The 25,020-nt window shown below is 39.2% G+C and overlaps 1 protein-coding gene across 17 annotated transcripts in view; it reads right to left on the bottom strand.

Annotated features, from left to right (window-relative positions):
• Nucleotides 1-25,020, bottom strand: part of MAGI2 (membrane associated guanylate kinase, WW and PDZ domain containing 2) — a 1,433,352-nt gene that overhangs the window by 95,035 nt on the left and 1,313,297 nt on the right. For 16 of the 17 annotated variants that reach the window (XM_037736552.1, XM_037736554.1, XM_037736556.1 and 13 more), the window contains 4 exons: nucleotides 23,936-24,121; nucleotides 21,824-21,995; nucleotides 16,491-16,710; nucleotides 15,008-15,151 (listed from right to left, as the gene is read on the bottom strand). In XM_037736552.1, the coding sequence (XP_037592480.1) occupies nucleotides 15,008-15,151; nucleotides 16,491-16,710; nucleotides 21,824-21,995; nucleotides 23,936-24,121 (722 nt within the window). The remainder of the gene's footprint in view (nucleotides 1-15,007; nucleotides 15,152-16,490; nucleotides 16,711-21,823; nucleotides 21,996-23,935; nucleotides 24,122-25,020) is intronic. The other variant, XM_037736560.1, reaches the window with a different exon arrangement.

The raw sequence follows: 25,020 nt of genomic DNA, 5'->3' as shown, positions 1-25,020 counted from the left end.
AAAAAGAAAACAACCTCTTTCCAATATTCATTAATCTGTCTTTTTGCTTACTTACATCTGCCCATAACTTCCCTTTCTGGGCTTTCATTCTGCTCCTGAGGTCTCATATACAAGCACAGTCATGCTACTAGGTTGTAGAGTCCTTTTCTTCCACAAGAGACTAATTCATCTGACACCATCCTAAAGACCAGGGGTATATTCATCCTTCAGGCAGATAATTACACAAAGACATGAGACACTAAGATGGCATTGCAACAACTCACGGCTGGTCTGAAATAAAAAATGAATGCCCTGGACATCCAACAGGCAGCTGGAAATTCAGGCTAGGCATTTAGGAGGATGTCAGTTCCTACCTCTTCCACCCACCATGCTTGACCAAATAATGAGACATAAGCCTGCCTTGGGAACCGTGCTGCTTTATATGGGATCCAGCAGGGGTGTTCCCCATGTGGAGAAATACTCATTTTCTGTTTGTACGATCTCTACTTGTATTTATTAAAAAAGAAGTATCTTGTCAAGTTGAACCATGCAGGAGTCAGATCTTTTCAACTTGGAGAAGGAAGCAGCAACGTTCTATAGGCAGGAGCAATGCCATCTCTGAGTTCAACACTGACAGTGCTAGGAAGCAGCCACAGGGAAAGGAGGGGACAGGGTCTGGGGATAGTGACTGCCAATCAGGAGAACACTTCCGGACACCCCAAAGAAGAAAGATGAATGGTCTGAGATTCACATTTAAGGAGAGTACTCAGCTCTCCATAGCTTCTGAGTGGCTCTACCATGCAAACCAAATCCTGTGTAAATCATGATCAAGGTGCATTTCACACCCATTTTCTAAGGAAAATGGAAAGAAGTAGGTAAGCTCATCCTCCAGAAGCTTTAGGGGGAGAGATGGAATGACAAAGAATCTCAAGCAGAGAGCAAATTTGCATAAACACTGCTTTGTAAAAATGAAGAGGGAAGAAATTTTAATTTATTCTCAGGTAAAGAGAGAAAAATTATGGTAAAGTTTATAAGTGAAAATGAAGAGGCAAGTAAAGTGTGTTTTAGATCACAGCAGTGGGTTGTAAACTTTCTCATTCTTTTGCATAGGTACCGCTCCCCACCATGAATAATTAAAATCAAAGACTTTCCTCATTTCTAATATATTCAGTTCCTTTCTATGTCTTTCCATGCCAAGATGCAATCCCAACCCTTTGATTTCTTACCAAACCTTTAACTAGCCCTCATGGGAAGATGCTTTTGAAATGGTTCAAAGTTGGGCATCCACTAGAAGAAGAAACAGCAGAGAAATAGAGTCCTCCCATGTGAGGTAATGAGGCCCTGAATAATTGACAATGGAGCTCCCCATGGCTCTCTTCTCTAATCAACAGCACGCTCTCCCTCTTTGCTGCAAGTAGCTGGTGTAACTCATTTAACACAATGCTCATAGGTCAGACTCTGAAAAGAAAAAGGTAATGGATTTGATCTCTGTGAGAGGTTTTTCTTTTCCTTCATAAAAGGCATGGAGCAGGGCCATACAGTACAGGGAAAGGAACTCACATTTGCAGACAGTCTGAAGGAAGATTAAGAGTGATGGCTGAGAGACAACTGGGCATCTGGATGAAATGATCTTGGATGGCATGTAAAGAGGCACACTGTATGCAGAGATGAGCTTTCTGGGTTGGCTGAGTTTTAGCACCCAGACATGATAAAACATTGGGTGGACAACCTTTGCAATGCAGGGTCCTCGAAATGATCTACCTGAGCCCATACAATTGCTTTATTTCTCCAGACAGGCTGCTTTATTTCCCTCTTATGTACCTGTTATCTCTCTTCTCTCATGTTTTTGATTTCATCAGTTTCCTCAGCTCATTTGTCCGCAGTGACCTGGCGGGGCTTATCTCTGTGGGGTTGGTATATTCTGCTAAGCTCTGTCTTTCGCATCATTCAGATTGCACTGCTCTCCTGTGTACCTTTTCTAACAGGCTCCGGCACACCTGTTTTGTCACTTTTATTCTGTCATGTTTTGCACACCTTGTACTTTTGAAGTTCTTCGTTATTTACTGTTTGACCTTATTTTACTTTATTTACATTCTTTCCTTGTCATCCATGTTTGGTGAGAGATAGTTTACATATAAGGAAAACAAGTCTTGAAATGTCACGTAGTTTAAGATTAAAGGCATTTCTTAATGCTAGGCACAATAGGGTTTTGCATATACAACCTCACTGATACTGCAAAATGTTAATTAGATGCATCCAAACAGTGGTGGTGTGTTTACAGTGAGGCATTTTATAAAAAAAAGCTGACTACAAGTTGGACTGACTTGCCACATATATTCATATGGTCAGTTACCTATGAGATCCCATGTCCTGGTTCATCAGGTGTCTTTGTGGCCATGGACTTGATAAGCACAGCTAGTGAATGTGCAGAGTTGGAAAATACACCTTCAACTTTGGCTTCTATTCACGCACGTGTTCAGCAGTAAATATTTATGGAGTGCCTCACGTGCACAGCACTGGGCCCTGAGGTATAGTGGGGAGCCCAGGGCAACATGGTTCTGGCTCTTGCAGAGCTTATGCTCTGGAGAGGCAGACTTCATAAAGTGATCAGACAGAAATATGTAAAATTATCACTGTGACAAATGCTACAAAGGAGACGTGCCTGTTGCTGGGAGAGCCAGTGACAGGTGGATGAGACCTTACTGGAAAGCACAGGGAAGTCTTCTCTGAGGATGTGATGTTTGAGCTGGGATGGGAAGGATGAGGAGTAGTTAGCCAGAGGAAGGGATGGGAGAAAAGCCTTGGAGGAAGAGGGAGCAACATGTGCCAAAGCCCCATGGGCAGGAAGAGGCATGGTGAGAGAGACTGGTTGGTGGGATAACAGAGCAAGGGAGCGGGAGCTGTGTGAGATGAGCTGGGAGGGGTCTGGGGATAGAACATGCAGGGCCTGCAGCCTTGTGATGGGGGTCTGATCTTTACCCTGAAAGACGATGGGTTGCCACTGAAGCGTTTTAAACAGTAAGCAGTAGATCAGATGAGTGTTTGGAAAAGGAACCACCTTATCTAGCAGACTGAGGGGAGGCAAGTACAAGTCGATTTGTATTTGAAAGCTTTTGTCACCTCTTGACATACACACTTAAAAGATGCTCTCGGTACCTCTGTGCTGAGAGTAGTGAGTACAGTCGTGCACCACATAATGATGATTTGGCCAACAAAGGACTGTATATATGATGGACGTATGATAATACCCATAATATTATACGGTATTTTTACTGTACCCTTTCTATGTTTAGATAAGATACACAAATACTACTGTGTTAAAATTGCCTGTCGTATTCAGTACGGTAACGTGCTGTACAGGTTTGCAGCCTAGGAGCTATAGGCTGGTGTGTAGGAGCTGTAACCTGGTATGTAGGAAGCCTATACTATCTAGGTTTTTGTAAGTGTGCTTCTTTGATGTTTACATGACAAACTCACTTAATGATGCATTTCTCAGAATGTATCCCTGTCATCAAGTGATGCATGCCTGTATTTTAATAAAAGTACAGGCCTTGGGGAAAAGAAGAGAGTGGAAGAATAGGAGAAATTTCAGAAATATTGAAGTAGGTACATTGCCCTTCCTGGAAAATATTATTCCCATTGATTAGAACCATAAAATTGACTCTCTGTTAAGTGACTTGCAGGATATGAGGACAGGCTGTCATTCCACTAATTGCTAGAGTTGACTCAACTGATCCTGCTGGTCAGGAGGACTCCTGTCCCCTCCCAAACCCCATAGTGTGGGCCCCTGAAGCTGCCTAGAGAGGACCTGGTATTTGATCAAGGCTACAGAGCAACTATGAGCCCCTGACAGGGTGACTTGTTCAGGTCAGAGCTAGACAGCTAGTAAGTTGTTAAGCCAGTATTTGAATATGTCTGTCAGGCTCCTGCTCTTTTTACTATCTGGTTATTTCCTTACAAGGGAGGAAGTCAAGTGGACAAGAAAGTCACTATGAGAGGTAAAAATTTTCCTCTAAGCAAGTCTTCAGGGCAAGGAGGAAATGCAGTGAGCTTAAGAGAGCTGATCAGTGAAAGTATCTTAGGTGATTGAAATAAATGAAGTAAATGTAAATTGTGCACCAAAGACTGGAGGCCTCAAACTGAGATAAACTCACCAGTGGGTATATATCATTGTTTTACCCAACTTCTTCCCACTGGGAAATTCTGTGTCCACATGACAGTCTTTGTTAAGGGAATCAGCCTCAATGCTTTGTGTCTCTGAGCTCAAAGGCATATTATTTCAAGACTGTATGCCATGCCATTCAATCCCAATGGCAGGATATGAGCCAGATATGCAGAGGCTCCTCCTCAGTCCAGACAAAGCCTCCAACCAGGCAGGCCTGCACATTTATGGCCCAGGCAAGCCACTTGGGTCCTGTAGAAGATAAAATGGGCTTCTGCAGGGGTGAGGGGACCATGCTTCTCAGTGCCCAGGACCCAGGAGTGCATGAGGGGTTCCTTGGGATCACAGTGCCAGCCCCTTGACTGTAGAGTGACTTTTCAGGCAGGACTATGTGGCAGTGGCAAGGACTCATTAGTGACTTTGTGGGCAGGGGACACACACAAGCAGGGAGTTGGAGAGGAAGAGAAGGATGTTTGCTACAGAATGAATGCAGTGGGCACATGGGGGGCACGCTCTGGGCTGCTTCCCATGGATAGCTCTGGACACACTGTGAGGGGAGCAACTGCCAGCTCTAAGACTGGAAGTGGCTGCAGCTACCATAACTTAGTTGTTAAAGGTAAATGTTACTAAATTCTGTTTCTAGCAATATGGTGGATCAGATTCCCTAACCTTACGATTGCTGAACAGGGAAGAAAGTAAAGAATCCTCTCATGCCCAAAGCAAAGTGAGAATAAGACTCCTGGAAGGCAAACAAGTACCAAAGGCAGGTTTTACCCAGAAAATAACTACTGATTCCTGGACACCTTGAGTTTCCATTTTGATGACTGGGCAGTAACGACAGAAAATCAGCTTAGGGACTACAAATGGAAAGTCTAATAGAAGAGTTTTGCATGAACTGGAACTCCAAAGAACTATTCAAAAGAGAGGTGAAAAAATAAAAAGGGTAAGATAGAAAAAGTAAAACTAATAGGAAAAGATCAAAAATGGTAGAATTAAAAGTATAAGTAAATAAAAATGGTGTAAACTGATTGATCGTGGTGAAATAAATTGTTAAAATATTAAAAAAATCCAGGTTAATAGAGAAACACTTACAGTATAAAGACATAGAATGGTTAAAAGCAAAAGGATAAAATAGACATACCAAAGAAAACTAGCATACTTACAATAATATCAGACAAAACCGACTTTAAAGCAAAAAGCATTGACAGAGATACAGTACGTAACTACGCAATAGGAAGGATTTGATTCACCTGGAAAATAAAAGAAATACCTGAGTACCAAACAACATGTCCTCAAAACATACAAAGTAAAAGTTGGTAGCTCTTCAGGCTGGGTGTAGTGGCTGACACCTGTAATCCCAGTACTTTGGGAGGCCAAGGCAGGATGATTGCTTGAGTTCAGGAGTTTAAGACCAGCCCGGCTAACGTTGTGAGGCGCCATCTCTATTATTGAAAACAAATTGATAGTTTTTCAAAGAAAAATTTACAAAACCATTAGCAAAGATTTTAAAGAACCTACCCTAGTATTTAATAGATCAAATAGAAAAAAATGAGTAAGATTATAAAATAGTTGAATAGTTCAATAACCAAACTTTATCCAGTGAACACATCTATACAGCACTGTACTCAACAATTACAGAATGCACATTCTTTCCAAGCACACATGGATCATGTATAACAAATGCAACATGTTAGGCTAAGTTTGTAGCAAGTTGCAACAAACTTGAAATACTGAAATCATATGGAGTATATTCTCTGAAGACAAATTAAGAATAGCAAACTAACTAGAACATACCTGCACATTCAGAAATAAAAAACAAAAACACCTTCTAAACAATCCAGGAGTCAAAGATAAAATCACAGTGGAAATTAGAATATATTTAGATCTTAATGAACATACTACATATTCAATCTACAACCTCAAATTTGTACTAATAGAAATGAAGAAAGCCTAAGAACTACTAATCTAAGCATCCAACNAAAAAAAAAAAAAACAGAGTAAACCCAGAAAGAATGAATGGAATGAAATATTAAGTATAAAAACAAAAATGAATAAGCAAGAAGACAAATATATAAGCTGGCTCTTTGAAAAGAATAAAAGAAAATTGAACAATCTTTGGCATGATTAGTAAAGAAAACAGAATACAAGAACAGTAGTCAAATGAAAGAGACATAAATACAAATACTCCAAACATTAAAAATAGGAGATAGGCCAGGTGTGATGGCTCCCACCTGTAATCCTAGCACTTCGGGAGGCTGAGACAGTAGTATTGCTTGAGCCCAGAAGTTTGAGACCAGCCTGGGCAACATGGTGAGACCATCTCTGCATGAAAAAAAAAATCAGCCAGGTGTGGTGGTGCATACCTGTGGTCCTTGCTACTTGGGAGGCTGCGATGGGAAGATTACTTGAGCCTAGGAGGTTGAGGCTGCAGTGAGCCATGTTTGTACCACTGCACTCCAGCCTGGGTGAAAAAGCGAGATCCTGTCTCGAAAATAAAATAAACTAAAATAAAAATAAAAAAATATAAAAAGTTTGAAAACTAAATGAAATAGGTAAATTATTAAGAAGAAAAGCAGTTTATCAGAATAGACTTAAAAAGAAATAGAAAATCTGAAGATAACAATTATTATAGAAACATAATTAGTGGACTGAGACTTTCACATGAAGAAAACATACTAGACCTGATGAGTTTACAGGTGTCTTCTACCAAACATTCAAGGATAATTCAAAACATACATAAACTTTCCCAGACAACAACTGTAAACACCAGCAACAAAAAGGATTATTCTATTTCTCATAAGGTTATGTAACCAGGTTTTCTTGGGGTGTTGGTGAGGCACAGCTTCCTTGAGAGAATGCTGTGGGTTCTTGGTCTCTGATCTCTTAAAGAATAAGCGACCACTGCAGGTACGCTGTAGGCTCATAAAAGTAAATATCAGATCCAAGAAATGTTGCAGAAAGGTGATTTTATTTAGGTCGAGAAGAGAGAAGGAAAGGAGAAGAAGAGAAAGACTTCCATGAAGAGTGTGGAAGAGGATTCCAGAGGGGAAAATCCAGCCAGGTGTGTGGGCACAGACTTTTATCCTAAGAGGAACCCCCACCTTCTCCAGGACCCTGATCCAATGAAAGGAATTCCTTAGAACTTCCGCTGGAGTGATTTACTTTTAGTTTCTTCCCCCGCCTGTGAAATTCAAATATAAACTGTTAAATCTCCGGGATAGAGAGAGATGGGAGGGGGGCATGGCGCTGGGAAATTCTTGCCCTTAAAACTACGCCCCCTTGTGGACCTGGTAAGAGAATATATTCCCTCAGGGTAACATTATTATCAAAATAATTCCAGGATACTACAAGAAAATTACGGGCCAATCTTAATAACACTGATACAAAAATCTTAAAGGAAATAACAGAAAACAGAATTGATCAATGCATAAAAATGATACATCAGAAATACATAGGGCCTATCCCAGAAACACAAAAGTAATTTAACCATAAAAATCCTTTAATATGATTAATTATATTAATTATCATATTAAAGAAAAAGATCGTATGATATTTTCTATGGATGCAGAAAAAGTAGAGAAAATTCATCATCTACTCATAATAAACTCTCCTAGCAACCTAGTAATAGAAGGAAACATCTTTAATCTGACAAAGATTATAAAAACCCATTAAACATCACGTTTAATGAAATTTTAGAAAACATTATCTTTAAGATTGCAAATAAAAGTGCCTGCTTTGACCACTTCTGTTTAGCATCATACAGTAAGCCAAGCCAATGAAATTTTAAAAAAAGAAAAAAAAGGACTGAAAAGGAAAAGAAAACTCCAAAACTCTAATTATAGAAAATGTGATTATTATGCAGAAAATCCAGAGCTACCTACACATAAATTATTTGAAGTAATAGGAGAGTCCAGTAAATTTTGCCAGATATAATTGATCAATATACAAAATTTGATTGCCTTTCTTTTCACTGGTTAACAGTTAATTTTAAAATTCCATTAAAAATAACTATATACAGGAGAAGGATAAATTTGGAAGACTGACACTACTTACCTTCAAGACTTACTATAAAGCTGCAGTAATCAGGACAGTGTGGTATTGGTAAAAGAATAGACAAATAGATCAATGGAACAGAATAGACAGACTTACATAAATATAGTCAGCTCATCTTTGACAAAGGAGCAATGGCAATGCAATGAAGAAAAAATAGTTTTTTCAACAAATGGTGCTGGAACAACTGGACATCCACAGGCAAAAAAATGAGTCAAGACACAGACCAAAATATCTTTCACAAAAATGAACTCAAAATGGATCACAGATCCAAATGTAAAATGCAAAAGTAAGAAACTCCTATAAGAGAACATAGGATAAAATCTATAAGACCTTGGATTTGGCAGTGATTTTTTAGATATGACACAAAAAGCATAATCCATGAAAGAAATAATTATGAAGCTGAATTTAATTAAAATGAAGCATTTCTGCTCTGCAAAAACACTGTCAAGAGATTAAAAGGACAAGCCACAGACTGGGAGAAAATATTTATAAAAGATATATCTGATAAAGGACTGTTATCCAAAATATGCAAAGAACTCTTAAAACTCAACAATAAAAAGAAAAATAACCTGATAAAGAGTGGGCCAAAGACCTTAACAGATACTTCACCAAATAAGATATACAGATGGCAAATTAGCATGGGAAAAGATGCTCTACATCATATGCCATCAGGGAGATGCAAATTAAAACAACAATGAGATACCATTGCATGCCTATCAGAATGGCCGAAATCCATAACAATGATGGCACCAAATGCTGATGAGGATGTGGAGCAGCAGAAACTCTCATTCGTCCTGCTGGTGGGAATGTAAAATGATAAAGCCACTTTGGAAGACAGCTGGTTGTTTCTTACAACACTCAACATACTTGTATCATATGATCCAGCAATTGCATTCCTTGGTTTTTACTCAAAGAAGTTGGAAACTTAAGTCCACACAAAAATCTGCACACAAATATTAATGGCAGCTTTATTCCTAATTGCCCAAATCAGTAGGTAAGTGGATAAATACACTGTAGTGCATCCAGACAATGGAATATTATTCAGCGCTAAAAAGAAATGAATTGTTAAGCCATGAAAAGACATGGAGGAAAGTTAAATGAGGAAAGTTAAATGCATACTACTAAGTGAAAGAAGTCTATCTGAAAAGGTTACATACTGTATGATTCCAACTAAATGAATCATTGTGGAAAAGGTAAAACTCTGCAGACAGCAAAAAGATCAATGGTTGCCAGGGGTTAGTGGGGAGGGAGAAATGAATAGTGGAACACGAAGAATTTTTAGGGCAGTGAAAATATTCTTTATGATATTATAATGGTGGATACGTGCCATTATACATTTGTCCAAATCTATAGAATGTACAACACCAAGACTGAGTCATACTGTAAACTATGGGCTCTGGATGATAATGATGTGTCAATACTGATTGTCCATTGTAACAAATATACCAGTCTGGTGGGGAGTGTTGATAATGAGAGAGGAGGCTATGCATGTATGGGGCAGGGACTGTATGGAATATCTCTGTACCTTCCTCTCAATTTTGCTGTGACTCTAAAACTGCTCTTAAAAAAAAAAAAAAAAAAAAATTTAAAAAAAAAAAAAAAAGACAGCATTCAAAATAATAAAAGCATATATTCACTGAACACATGCGTTTGTGTAAAGATTTTAAAAATACTATGTTCAAGAGTAAAAATAAAATACAAAAAGTGCCTGAGAATCAGCCTAACAAGATATTTGCAGGTATGTTATGGAAAAAGCTATAAAACTTTAAGCACTTTATGGACAATCTACATAAATGGATTATATCATGTTCATGGAAAGACTCAATGTTATAAAGATGTAAATTTGTCCACATTTATACATGAATTTCAAGCAATTCCAATAAAATTTCTAACAGGATTTTTTAGAAACTTGACAAGCAAATTCTAAAATTATATGGAAAGGCAAGAGCCCAAGAATATCCAAACACCCCTGAAGGATTAAGATGTATGTCTGAGGGGAGAGACAGTTTCCCCATGAAACACTCAACACTCATTAAAAGATAAGTATGGCATTGATGCAGGGATAGACAAATAGACTAGTAGAACAGTATAAAGAATCCATTTACAGACCATTGCTTTATAGAAATTTAACTTATTATAGAGCTGCCATTGCAGATTGGTTGGGGGGAAGAGCAAAGAAATACTCATTAAATGATGCTGTGACGTGGTTATCCATATGGAAAAATTGAGATTGGAGTTCTACCTTATATCATACAGAGAAATCAATTGTAGGTGTTTAAAGACTTGGATATAGAAAGTAAAGCTATAAAACTTTTAGAAGAAGATATAAAAGAAGATGTTTAAGACCATGTCTTGGGGAATGATTTCTCAAACAAAACACAGAAAGTAGAAACTGTATATATATAAAAAGGTTAAGTCAATTACACTAAAATTAAGACTTTCTCATTATCAAAGAGCATTATAAAGAAAGTGAAACTACAAGTATAAACTGGCATAAGATATCTGTATCACATTAATAATAATATAAATAATCATATAAACACTTCTATAATAAATATGAAGAAATATTCAATAGAAAATGGAGAAAAGACATATATAGGCATTTTTTATTTAAGAGAGAACATGAAAGTCTAATAAAACATAAAAAATGATGAATATCATTCATAATCAAGAAATGCAAATCTAAACCTAAAATATGTCATTTTCTACCTACCAGAATGAGAGCTTAAAAGTCTGAATTACAAATCTTGTGAGTGTGCGTAGTAAGAAAAACTTTTTTACATGCTAATGTAACTGTATAACCACCTTGGACAACACTTTTGTGTTACTTAAGTAAGTTAAACTTGTGCCCTCCAAAGCATATAGTCTAGTCTAGAGAAAGTTTTGCATAGATACAGTAGGAAAGATGTACAGAAATCTTGGAAACAACCAAAAAGTGTAAATTGACAGAGAAAATCTCAAATGTCCATAAAACAGAAAAATAGATAACTACTATAGGTTGTACCATATTTGTATAATGAAATACCTTATAGCAGTGAAAAGTAAATGAACTATAGCTTCATACACCAACCTTGGATGAATCTCATGAAGTTAAAGGAAACCACAGAGGAGAACATGTACGATTCAGTTACATAAAGTTCACAAAGTGTGCAAAACCAAATGATATAGTTGAGAGATATACACATCTGTGGTAACAATAGAAGAAATGTCAAGTGCTTTATTTAGGAAGATGGTTCTCTTTGAGGGCTGGAGAGTGGGAGGAGAATGAAATCATGGGAGCTTGGTAATATTCTGTTTTTTAAGCTGGGCTATGGGTTCATGGGTCCTTGAATCATTGTTATTATTTATACCTATTACATATGTTAGAAATATTCTTTGTAAATGGTTTTATGTTTAATAAGAACAATATGTAAACCAGAATGCTTTTGTATTGAATAGTTATGTCTGGCCCATGGAAGGAAAGGTGACAAATTTAAAATAAGCTAATTTCAGAGAATGTTGCTTTCCATTAAAAAAAGATGGGCAAGTGGTATCTTTTTTGTGCATTGATTAGTTGAATAAAATGTTTTAGGTCATTCCAAAGCCCATTGCAAGCAGACTTTTGCATCATGTGAGTTTCAGAAAGTAGATAAACCATTTTATAAATAAGTTTATGTGATGCTAACTAGGCATATACAAATGGTGCCCAGCTGCAGGTGATGAAGTTATGAAATGATGTTCTTTTTCATCATAAAAATACATTTTATGGAAATGCGAACTATATTATACTTTTATGGAAACAGGAAAATATTTTACCATTTTAAGAGCAAACCTGATCTCCTTTCAGATCCTCTTTTGACTCTCAGATTTTTATTTAAGCACTTGGAATTTCTATTCTTTCCCTCCAAATGTCTCCTGATTTCTTACCTTCCCTGTTTTACTGAGCTTCTCCAATATTATTTTTTATATTCACTATTTTTTGCCTGTGTGTTCTATTTAGTTTCAGTGCTTAATTAGGTTATATTCCCAGGAACTTTGTATCAGAGATTTATTCACTAGCTATGAAAAATTCATCCCTCCCAATTTTATTAGACTATTTTACGAACATAAGTCTTCTTTTTACGAAGAGATTCAGTAATATTTTCCAATAATTTATTATACTTTTCCTTAAAACCTGACTGTCCATTGTGTTTCTAGTATGACGTTAGCCTTCTTTTTTTTTTTTTGAGACTGAGTCTTGCTTTGTCGCCAGGCACCAGGCTGGAGTGCAGTGGTGTGATCTTGGCTCACTGCAACCTCCGCCTCCCGGGTTCAAGCAATTCTCCTGCCTCAGCCTCCCGAGTAGCTGGGACTACAGGTGCGTGCCACCACGCCCAGCTAATTTTTGTATTTTTTAGTAGAGACGGAGTTTCACCATGTTGGCCAGAATGGTCCTGATCTCTTGACCTCGTGATCCGCACGCCTCAGCCTCCCAAAGTGCTGGGATTACAGGCGTGAGCCACTGTGCCCAGCCAACATTAGTCTTCTTGAGTGACTGAAGAAAAGCAATCAGACGTGACAATGATACACATCTCTATTTACTATTCCCTTTATTTTCTGCATTCACAAATTGTGTTGTGTTTTGTCTGTTCAACTTTTAATACATCTGATAATTGAGAGGGCTATTGAGTGACCAATGGGCAGGTTGCATCTACAGTGTGGATAAAGGACTGCGTCACCTTCTGGGAATGACATTTCAGCACACTACTCAGAATGCGGTACAATTTAAAATTTATAAATTGTTTATTTCTGAAAATTTTCATGTAATATTTTTGGACTGCAGTTGACACAAGTATCTATAAAAAACCTCGGAAGGTAAAACCTCAGAGATTCGACTGGAGGTTTTCCTAAAACATAGCCTGGTGGGTGATCCTAGTGTTTCTGATTCAGCAGGTCTGGGGTGGGGCTCGAGAATCTGCATTTCCACCAAGTTTCCAGGTGATGCTGATGTCAGGAACTATGCTGAGAACAATTGCTCTGGCTTAAATTCTGTAAGAAAGAGGAATCTTTTCCTGTAAGAGTATTTCTCTATTTAGGCTTCTTGGCCTTGGGAGTACTGTATCCATCCAGCAGTGAGTCATGTAGACCCCTTGTTAAAATACATGGCCACTGTTTGTAACCTACGGAGACCAGCCCTGCAGTCCACTGTGGGCCTCTATCTCTCACAGGGCTCTGGCCATTTCGCTCATGGTCTTTCTGCTGTGTTTCACCTGCGCTGCGACGATTAATATTTTTTTACTCAACCACTTGTGAGCTGGCTTTACAGTAGGTTAAGAAAGTGCCCTTCTGGTTGATAGGGAAGCTATAGAGCCAGGAAACCATGTGGAGGCCCATCTTCAAACCAGGGTGAGACAGGTAAGAGGAAGCTGGTGCTAGATCAGGGCAGGGGCTGCCAGTCTTTGGTGTCAGCCCTGCCCGGGTTTAAATTCCAACTCGGATAGTTCCCAGCTGTCAAAGGAGTGTGGTGAGAAGAAGAAACCAAGACATGATGTGCATGCTTTCTGTTTTTGTACTGTGGCTACTCCCCTGACTTGGAAATGAGTATCATAGATATGTAGACTTGGTGGTAGAAATAACAGATTCAGCCAACAGGGAAAATTGGTTGGTGAGGCTCTGCACAAGAATCCGAGGCTCCAGAATCCCAAAGCCACCGCTTTTCTGTATTAACTTAAAGAGCTAGGAGGGAGGGCAAGAATAAATCCTAGATTTTACACACACACACACACACGGATAGAGAGAGAGAGAGAGAGAGAGAGAGAGAGAGAGAGAGAGAAAGGAGACTGTCTAATGTTTTATTTTGTTAACAAGCTTTGTTTTATACGCTTAAATGAAGAATTAGTTACTCATCAATCAGATGCCTCAAAGTAATTATTAAATGAAAAAATCCACTCTCAACTTATACTCTAATTGGAAAATTTCTAGCTGCTGTCATTTTTTTTTTTTTTTTTTGAGATGGAGTCTCACTCTGTCGCCCAGGCTGGAGTGCAGTGGTGCCATCTCGGCTCACTGCAACCTCTCCACTCACTGCAACCTCTACCTCCCAGGTTCAAGCGATTCTCCTGCCTCAGCCACCCGACTAGCTGGGACTACAGGCGCCCATCACCACTCCTGGCTAATTTTTGTATTTTTTTAGTAGAGGCTGGGTCTCACCATGTTGGTCAGGCTGATCTTGAGCTCCTGACCTTGTGATCCATCTGCCTTGGCCTCCCAAAGTGCTGGGATTACAGGCATAAGCCACCATGCCAGCCTCCTGCTGTCATTTTTAAGAACAACCTGTATCCAAGAAGCCAAATCCCTTTTTCTCATAATGCTTCTGTCTGCCCAGTATCAAACCAAAAGATGAGTCAACACAAAGGAAACATTTCCAAAAAGTCCTGCAAAAGCATAAGATTAATCAATATGGGGGAAAAAGCACAAAACTAAAAATAAATTTCAAAAGACTCAACCTTAATGAAAACAGAATCATCAAACCATGGAAAGAATTATGGAGCAATAATGTTTCCTTTTCAAGCTATTTTTTAGATTTCGATACTTTCTCCATTTTCTTTCATTTGCTCTTTAGAAAAATAGTGCTTTATTGAGGTTTAATCAATTAGAAGGTCATAAGCAGAAACATGAGAATGAGAGATATTATAAAATAGCATTTGGCCAAACCTTTAAGAAACTGGGTCATGAACTAGAAGGAAGGCAAACCTACAGCAACTCTGTCTGACAGCATGCTTCAGCACTCTTCCAATGCCACAGTGGGGTTTTCTTTCAGAATTAAGCAATTCTATAAAAAGAGACTGTTCTTACCCTCATTCTCCCATTCCTTATTGCTGGTCCATCTTCTGCCAATCTCAGCACATACAAATCCATTTTGTATTCCCTTCCTCCACGAATGCTGAATCCAAATCCTTTGGCTCCTTTCTCCATGTCCACAGTGAAATAATCAAAATCCTTTGGGGTGGGGGAGAAAATGGAATAGACAATTGTTTAGTATCAGTGAAGCTTCTGTGGCTAGTCTCTGTGCTCTCCTTCTCTCTCTTAGTCAATGTATTCCAAATGACATGATGATGGGAGAAGTAGTAATTTGACTTTATGAACTATCCAAATGCAAGACAAAATTCCAAAGGTTTGAGCAGACCACAGCATAGTTTACTTGGTCATCAAAGAATTACTGTGTAGTTTGCTTACTTTGGTATTCATTGGTTTACTTGGCAAATGTGGAATGATTACCAATAGGCTTGAACGATATCATCTCTCCTTTGATTTTTCTCATTCACTGCTGTTGAGCATGATAAATAAATATCAGGTGTGTGTGTATGTGCGTGTGTGTATGTAAATTACAGAGTTTGCTGATTAGAAAAGTGAAATTTAGTGGCATCTGATAGATCTCTCAGTTGCACAGACTATTGAATATCAAATTGGAATGTACAAAATCAATTTCTCTTTTACCTGAAATACAATATGTCCAAGAATCTCTGATCTTCACTATTCTTAAAATCTTTGAGGTTAAAGGCGATCTTCAATTCGTAATAAAACACAATATAATCTGATAGAATTGAGATTGTACTTAATTTATATTTTGATGTGTAGTTATGAAGTAGAAAATATTTTCTAGATACCAAACTCTGGTCTAGACTCTTTTCATAAATGTCGAATCCTCACTGTGGACTGTAAGGAAGACCCTCCCTTTAGGAAACTGAATCTCAGAGAAGTAAAGGAAGTTGACACGAAGTGCATCAATGAATAATCATAACAAACATGCCACTGGTTGTGTAGACAGGAAGTTGTTGGCTGTTGCACAGGCTACACTCTGGATTGTGAAGCCAGGCCTAGTCTTACCCTTATGTGCAGGGGCTTGGCCCTTTATCACAGAAAGGCAGGTAGGGGGCCAAGTAAAAAACTATGGACCTAAAATAGCTCCAGTGCTAGCATCTATAAAGTTTCCTTAGGAGCACTCTCAGAGGTCCCAGCTTAGAGCATTTTAGATACTTTGACAAGGAAATATACAGGGAGTTAGCTAGTATTAGCAGGGATTAGTTCATTCCATTACTACTCATCCACTATTTATTTATTTATCCATATTTATTTATTGTCCTGGTTTATTCTGAAATAGATTTATTTATCCAGTATGTTTTTGAGGATGCAGGTGTTACCCCGATGTTATCAGAGTTAGGAATAGAACTGCAACTGTCTATCCCAGACAGGTACACTTTCCTCTGTCTCAATTTCATTCCTTGCAGTTCTCTGGAAGCCTTGGTCAGGGCCCACCCTGCTCTTGGGGAGGAGGTACCTGGGGCTGCCTGTAGTCCGACAAAGGGTACTGCCTGGTGTCAGGGGAGTGCTGCCTGTAGTCCAGCAGGGGAGGCTGCCTGTAGTCCAAGGGCGGGGGCTGCTGGTAATCGCCTCCTGGGGGTTGCCTGTAGTCCAGCGGGGGCTGCCTGTAGTCTGTGAATGGAGGCTGTCGGATGTCTGGTTTCACATCTTGCCTTGCTTTCACTTCTGACCTGTAACTAAATCAATGGAAATGGGATTTGCTTGTAACTCAGGTGCATTCTAAGGAGACTAGAATGATCACATGGCCTCCAGAGGTGGTCCAGCCATGACAGCTCACACAAGCCACTCCTCTCGGTGGTCCTCTTGCATGTTCAGGATTATGAAAAGATTAAATAAATATTATTTAAAAATCTGTGACGAATGCCACATTGTATACTTTTCATTTGGCTCCTTAAGAAGTCAAGGTAAAAATGATGGCTCAACCAGAACCTTGTGGAAAAGGACTCATGGATGTTCCTCTTTGACTTTGGCTATTTAAAAACTGTACAGCCACAGCATATCTAGGGATTGAAGTACTGAACCATACATCCCCCCAGATCAGCCTGTCTTCACACTAGTATACCAACCTTCCTCTCTCACTCTCACTTTTTCTCTCACACACACCCCTTGGTAGATCATTCATTACTTTATAAAAACATGATTGAAGTGATCTGTAAATACATTACAAATACACAATTAAGGCTATTTTAACCTGCTGAGTTGGGTCTTTTTGAATATTTTACAGAGGTTAAAGGAGTGATGGTAAAATATAATCACTACAAATAAGTGACAAGTCATTGGATCATTGGTAAAATTGGAAACATATTACACAGAGGCTTAAATACTACACCATAGCTATAAGGATTCACATCAGATACTACGGTGGTCATAAGATGTAAGAGAAAGCAAAAATGTTTGTGTCCAACATGTATCTCTTTTTTTTTGCTTCTAGATATTAGTTACTAATGAAATAAACACAGAGACCAGAGCTGGGAGTTTAGCATTGTTTTGTGATCCAAACTGCTTTAAGCTGAGGAGGTTACTAGTTTCAAAAGAAATAGCCAATCCCTACCACTGTGGGATCATTAATAAGGTGAACTGAAAAATTATCACCATGGTATGGAGGCCACTTAATTCTGTTGTTCACTGCCTATTGCCATGGCAACAGTCTATAATGAGCTACCCAGGGATGTAGGTAGACTGAAAAAGTACATTCTACATGGTAACAATTTTATCTAAAATTAATTGGAGGGTATGAGGAATTGAGATAATATTTAGCAGCAAGAAAAAGCTCAAATGTGTCAGGAAAACTGGTGCAAACCAGTAGAATTCTTACCTTTAACTCTAGATGTATCTTTTTTTTTTTTTTTTTTTTTTTACTGGCTTATGGTCTCACTGATGCTGATTAGTATTAAGTATTTTTTAAAATCACTTGCCTGAACAATTGCCAGTAGTGTAATCTAATATTTGGTGAGGGCACACTGAAAGTGCATGGCAACAGATGTGTTTATTTGGGGCTCTTAGAAGGGGGTTAGTAATGTAGTTAATCAACTCTGAGTAGGTCCCATTTATTACTTAACCCTGCAGAAGAGAGGCATTCCTTTTGTGAGCTGCATAATTTTGGCTTTGCTTTATACCTCAGTTGTCCACTTGCCTACTGAGAGTATGCATGCTGAGAATAGAATTATTTAAAATATGCTTTGAATAAGATGCTTAACTATGCAAATGCATGCATTAAACAAAAGGAATTGAACTGGGTGACATTTTCCACTGTGTGTTGATTCCTTTCTGGAAATAGCTTGCTTGGTGGTTTGGATGTCACAGTGTTTTAAGTTATCACATAGTCACTTTATTTCCATGATCTGTCTGGTATTGACATGCAATATCCATTGTGTGCTCAATTTTTAACCAGATGTGTCTCGAGATATGGAAAAAGAGGGTGAAATGTAAGAATCTCCCCCAAAGTAACACAAATGACTAAAAATAGGAGCAGTTGAAACTTTCAACACTCTCATCCAGGCTGTCAGGCATTCAAACTATATTCTACGCAGTGTTTTGCATTAGGATTTTAAGTTGAACTACACATTGAAGAATTCTTTAATAAGGAAAACATACTAATTTTTTTATGAATGTTTCTAACTTTTAAGTGAATAACATACCAGCTAGGACAAAAATTATGTTGCATTGAATGTGTGAAACACTTTAAAGAAAACTCAGGATTATTTTTAAAAACTGACTCTCTTAAGTTCTTTTACTTCTGAAAGAAGATCATCAATATAACCCATCATAGCTATTAATTCCATTGTTGAAGAGACTTTAGAAATGATAAAAACCAGACTGAAAATGGTACATTCTAGCAGGTTTTTGTGGTATGAAAAAGTTCCAGAACAAAGAAATGCTGCCCATGGTAAGAATGCACGTCATGTGGCCCTTCAAGAATCACTTCCAGTCCTGGGCATCTAGAGTTCAAAGTCTGTGAAATAAGTCAGTTTCCAATGGTCTTTCACTGACCTTGCCAATTAAACTGCAAATATCAATTGCCCTTGCTAGAGAAGGTGAACTCTGCTATTTATACTTAGTTTTGAAATATATTCCATAACGGCTCTTCCACTGTTTTCAACAAATGCTTCTCCTTGAATAGTGTTTTTGCTTATCTTCATATTAAAATTGTTTCGTGCTTCCTGAGCATACACCCAAAAAATGTTAAAAGACTGAGAAATGGGGAGAGGTGTATGGGATGTCATAGGAAGTCAATCCAAGAGTAAATATGCAGGAAAAAATATCACTCATTCTAACTCACAACATAGACATTTGCAAGCAGACTGCCATTTTATTTTGTCCCGCTCTAATATGAGAACTGGCTCAATTTGACATGTAGGTGGGCACTCCTTGGACAAATGGAGAAACAGGAAATTCATACTATGCACTTGGCTTATAAACTGTTTTAGAGAGATCTCCAGCCTGATCTAAAAAAAATGGCAAAGAGTTTTCCCTCTGATACCATGGACATCTTTAAATTTAATTAGGAAAAATGTTTCTGGTACCTGTAAGATTACTGAACCTCTTCATTCATATATAAATGAGCCACCACCAGGAATCCCAGAGTTCAACCAGTAAACCCGAGGGCCAATAAAGGGCCCTAGAGTTGGAATGAGCACTTCCTAAGCTGTTAATATAGTAATCGAAGCAAAATACTTTAGAAGCAATGTAGTAGTAGAAGCACCAAAATACCTTAAACTCTGGGCAAATATGTTGGTGACTTATAAACATTTGGATTAGGTTCATCTTTAGGAATATTTCATTCTGCAGTAAGGATGTCCAGAGACCACTGCTTCTGTCATAGGGAACAAGGTATCCCAGTTGTGAGCTGGTGGCAGATGGGTTATGACAGTGGCTGTATCCAGCTGTGGTTCTCCCCTCAGGGATATAGCATGCCAGGGATGAGCTCACCCACCCAAGCGTGGAAGCAAGAGCCATGTCCAGGGAAATCCAACTCTGGAAAGGAGAATGCGATGTGGCTGCAAGATTAATTGACCACAGCAAGAATAGCCTGAAGCTGGCTTGGGGACTGCTGGGGCGTTCAAGTCCTTCCTCTTGAGTCTAGAATGAATTCTGGGGAAAGCCAGTGCAATCTGTTGAATTGATACACGGCAAGAGCAAACACATCTGAGGCTCATTACTGAGACACCTAGGACCTACCCTTCTTATGGATTGTCAAATTCTCACTTCTGCATCATTTGCTTTATGGGGCTTTTCTCTTTCTTGCACATATTAAAAACATAAGCAGCTGAGGACAACCAGACATTTATTTTTCTGTGAAAGCAAATGGGAAATCAGTAGAATGAGGCTTTGTAGAAATGCCACCTGTGGCACAGGGAACAGAGTTTGCTTTGCAACAATGTGAATGATGAACCCAGAGAGTTCTGGGAATCAAAAACAGAGTCTCACTTCATCTTCACCATCATGGGAGGTGAGGGATGGGAAGCAGATGTTCAGAAAACATTAGAATCATGAAAAAGGCCAGCGAGGGGTTTGTATGCAGACGTGTTTCTGTGAATTGTTCTGTTTTTCTCCCACGAAAACGGAGAAAGCATCATGGGAACATGTCTTCATCTTTTTCTTTAATGGCGCAACGCAACCCAGGATCCTTGTTATTTACAGGTCCCAATGAGAAGACAGTGTTGTTCTTGTAAGATTGTTTTTCTGGAAGTTCAAAATGTCGTATTCTTTAGTCTATGATGCCTATCTCTAATGCTATGTGTGGAATAGACGAACCTCATTAGATTGTGAGTAGGAGGATGTAAAGTTATTATACTCAGTAAAAATGCTAATTTATTTTATTTTTGAGACAGAGTCTCACTCTGTCACCCAGGCTGGAGTGCAATGGGAACGTTCTCAGCTTACTGCAACCTCTGCTTCCTGGGCTCAAGTGATTCTCCTGCCTCAGCCTCCCAAGTAGCTGTAACTACAGGCGAGTACCACTATGACTGGCTAATTTTTGTATTTTTTGTAGAGATGGGATTTTACCACGTTGCTTAGGCTGGTCTTGAACTCCTGGGCTCAAGCAATCCTCAAACCTTGGCTTCTCAAAGTGCTCGGATTATAGGCGTGAACCACCACACTTGGCTGCTAATACTTATTAATGCCTACAAATCCTTCAGCATTCTCTTAGTCATGACCTTCATGGTTCAGTGGACATCTGCAGCCAACTCCTAACTGCTTAACCTGCATTTACCCTGCCAGCCTCCTGTCTGCTCTCTGCAGGGCAGACTGAGAGGCCTTCTTATAAAGCAAATCCAGTGATATCAGTCCTCAGCTTAAGACCCTTCAAAGCCCACTGCACTTAAAGATCAAAACATTGAACAAGCATGTTTACCAGGCCCTTTAGGGATGGCCCTGGCTACCCTCACTGGCTGCATCTGACATCGTGCACTTCTGCCTCTGTCACCCCTATATTGGCCATCTCTCTATCTTTCATGCTGCATGCTCGCTCCTGCCAGAGGGCCTTCAAGTATGTTTTTCACTCTGGACCTCCCTTTAACACACTCTTCAACTGCTAAGCCCTACTTATCTGCAACTGCTCACCATTTCCTCAGGAAAGCGTCTCTCTTTGTGAAGGACAGACACTCAGCTATCTACTAATAAAACCATATCTATAACACACATACAACCTCAAAATCACACACAGGTGCGCACAGCGATTTCTACTTTATGAAAAATCTCTCTGCCTATCTTGTACTGTCCCCAAATGCTCCCTCCCCTCCCCACCCCCTCGCCTCTCAGAATCACAAATGTGAGAGGCAACTTTACCTATTTTCATGGCCTTGCAGCTGAAGTGGTTGAGGTGGTGCTGGCTGGGCGACGGGGCTGTTGGGAGTGGCTGGGCTTGGCTGTGCCAGGGGACTCTGCTGTGCCAGGGGACTCTGCTGCGCCATGGGACTCTGCTTCTCTGAGCTGGGTGCCGAGGTGGGGCTGTTGAGCTCTGCGATGGAGAACCAAAGCGCCAGATGAAGTCAGGTTAGCATTGATAAGGGGAAAGAGGTGATCAGAGGTGGTGATGTTGCCTTTGCAGATGGCTTAGGCTTTGGTTATTTCTGTTTCTGTTAGGTGTTTAGATAGCAGGTGAAACTTATCAAGTTCTAATACCACTTCTGATATCTATATTCTTTCATTAATGATCACCGCGCAACAAGGTTATAAACAGTATCTTGTCATTCTGCCAGAAGAAAAGATTACCAAAAAACCCCGTAAAACTATGGAAAAAATAATTCAAAGGACTAAGCTCTAACACACATACTCTATTTTCGCAAATGGTTCTGCCACCACATTTTACTTGTAATAAACAGTCTGAAGAGTCTTTCAACGTGTGGATAAGTAATGAACCATAAAAAGGAAAATGCTTTTTACAATCTTTTCCTCATCCCTTGTCAGTCTTATTGCCTCATAGCCCACTGGACTCCGCATTTCTCCAGAAAGAAAAAAGAAGAAAAAATGGACACAGGAAGATTCACAAAACTGTTCTTAAATAACTGCTTCCAGATTTCTTTCCTAATAACATCAGATTTTCAACTGAAATTGACTCTATATATTGGCATAAGGGCCCAACAGACACATTCCAGACTCGGAAAACTGGGAAGCATTTAGATTTTCAATGAGCAGCCTTGTTTGCAGTTAATTTCCATTGAATAGTTTATACATATTGGTGTCTGCAGATAGTAGCTTTAAAAAAGCATGGTCATTTTCTTTTCTCTGTCTCTTTTTATGATTGGGTAAGAAAAGGGAGGTAATCTATTAGCATTCTTCTACAAACTCTTCTTCCCCTTTTTTTCCCCATAGTCCAAATCTTTTAATGTCTTCTCCATTTATATCAGGGTTTCCCTGCCTCAGCACTGTAGGCATTTTGGGCTGGGTGATTCTTTCCTTTGGGCAGCTGTCCTGTGCATTTTAGGATGGTTGGCAGCATTCTTGGCCTCTACCCACTGGATGCCAACAGCGTGCCCACCCCAATCAGGACAGTCAAAAATGCCTCCAGACTTTGCCAAATGTTTCCTGGGGGGAGAAAATCACCCCCGTTGAGAACTACTGTTTTATATTTAAAGTCAAGTGGCTGTTTAGCCATTTGGTACCCGCATGTCAGATAATCCTAAAATGTAATTGGGGGCTGAATAAAACAAAGGGTAGCAAGTTGAGTGAGCTCATCAGCCCCTGTGTGGGACATTCATCAGTGAGCTCCAGAAATGGAATTCTTCAGTAACATTGATGAGTCAGCAGCCAGAAAGAAGTCACAGACCCACTGTCTCTGGAAATGGTGAATTTATGGTGCAGTGATGTTCACAGCTCCATGGCCCCTAAGGGCATGGTTATGAATTGTACTGTTCACTACTGTTTTGAGCCTCAGGAGGGAGTCCTTGTATAGACAAATTCAAAGGCTCAGTGAGAATTTTAAATTCTTATCAGATGCAACATTTTCTAAATGAGCTCTTCTTACACCACAAAACTTCATGTTTTTCAAAACCAATCTGACTTTGAAGAATCCTCTAGAGATTTACTGTTAACATAAATTTTTTTTTTAGATTTATAACTCTTTCACCTCTGCTGAATGAGTTCTGACTTAATATAACCATAAAAACGGGGGCCCACACGGAATGACTGAATAACCTGGTGTCTCGGAATTCACTCTGTGTGGCCTGGAATGCCACATAGCTTGACCTCTGAATGAAACAGTTACTGAGTAAACAGGATATGGATTACAACTGAGTGTGAGTTTTTGCAAAGGTGGAAATAATAATCAACCTCTGACACTCTGAAGCCACACTGACGGCAGGCAGGTGCACTCCACGACCCTGGCGGGCAGGCTGACAACAGCCGGTGAGTGTGTCCGTGTGTTGACTGCCTCTCTGCAAGGCTGCCTCAGGCACTCACCCTCCTGAGGAATGATGCGAAGGGTGACACTAAGACCTGCATCCTTGATGAGCTTCACGATGTCAGCGTGAGGCATGTTGATGATAGACTGGCCATTCACTGCTAGGATCCGGTCTCCCACTTTTAGTTTTGCACAGCGATCTGCAGGACTCCCATCAATGATGCGTCCGATTTTATGGGGCACAGCTAAAAAAACCCCAACAGAAATAGGTATCAGGGACATCACCAATACATGTTCTTTCAGTCCCAGCCCCAAAGGAAACAATGCAATGTCAGAATTCCTTCCTTTGTCAGTATATTTGCCTTTTGAAATCACACTGATTTCTGTCAAATGGGGTCCTGTGCATACTACTGAGACCAGAGTTTCTAAATTCAAGTCCTTTGCAGTGATAGGCCAATTCCAAACACAGACCAGGGGTTCTCAAACTTTGGGTTGATCAAAATTAACCAAGAGTTAAAAAGACAGCTATTTGGGCCTTACTGGGGCCCATCTCAATTAGAATGTCTAGGCAGGAGGTGAATTTCTAAGAAGCTCCTAGGGAGATTTGTGCCCCATGAGCTCATATTCTAGAGACAATAATCAGCAATTTAAGGGAGCTATAATAAATGACAGAAATTTAATTTCTACCATTTTATTTTATTGAGAAGAGAAAACAAGGAAGGAAAGAAATATGTGTTAATATGGGTAGTAGCCACTTGGTAAAGAAGTTATAACCAACTTCCCACTCATCTACTAAGCTTTAAAGGTTAGTGTGTTGTCACATCTTACCTCTTCTCTGATTTACCTTTACACTGTGCTGATATCTTGCTAATGTCTGATATATAATGCATTTTATCAAATCTGCAATGCCATGGATAGTAAGACACACCTTTATTTTATATGCCACCGGGGGGGGTGGGGGGTGGGGAAGTAACACTGCTAACTAAATAAAGATGCTCCATTGACTATAAGATACTCTCCAAATGTCAAAATATTAAAATATAAAAATGTTTAGGATTGGTAAAATGTTATATGTCTTTTAAAAACAATGTATGCTTCTTTTCTTTTTTCTTTCTTTCTTTTTTTTTTTTTTTTTTTTTTTTTT

Source organism: Cebus imitator, unplaced genomic scaffold, assembly GCF_001604975.1.
Source record: "Cebus imitator isolate Cc_AM_T3 unplaced genomic scaffold, Cebus_imitator-1.0 Scaffold26, whole genome shotgun sequence".
NCBI classification, from domain to species: domain Eukaryota; kingdom Metazoa; phylum Chordata; class Mammalia; order Primates; family Cebidae; genus Cebus; species Cebus imitator.
This window is presented reverse-complemented; position numbering and strand designations above follow the sequence as displayed.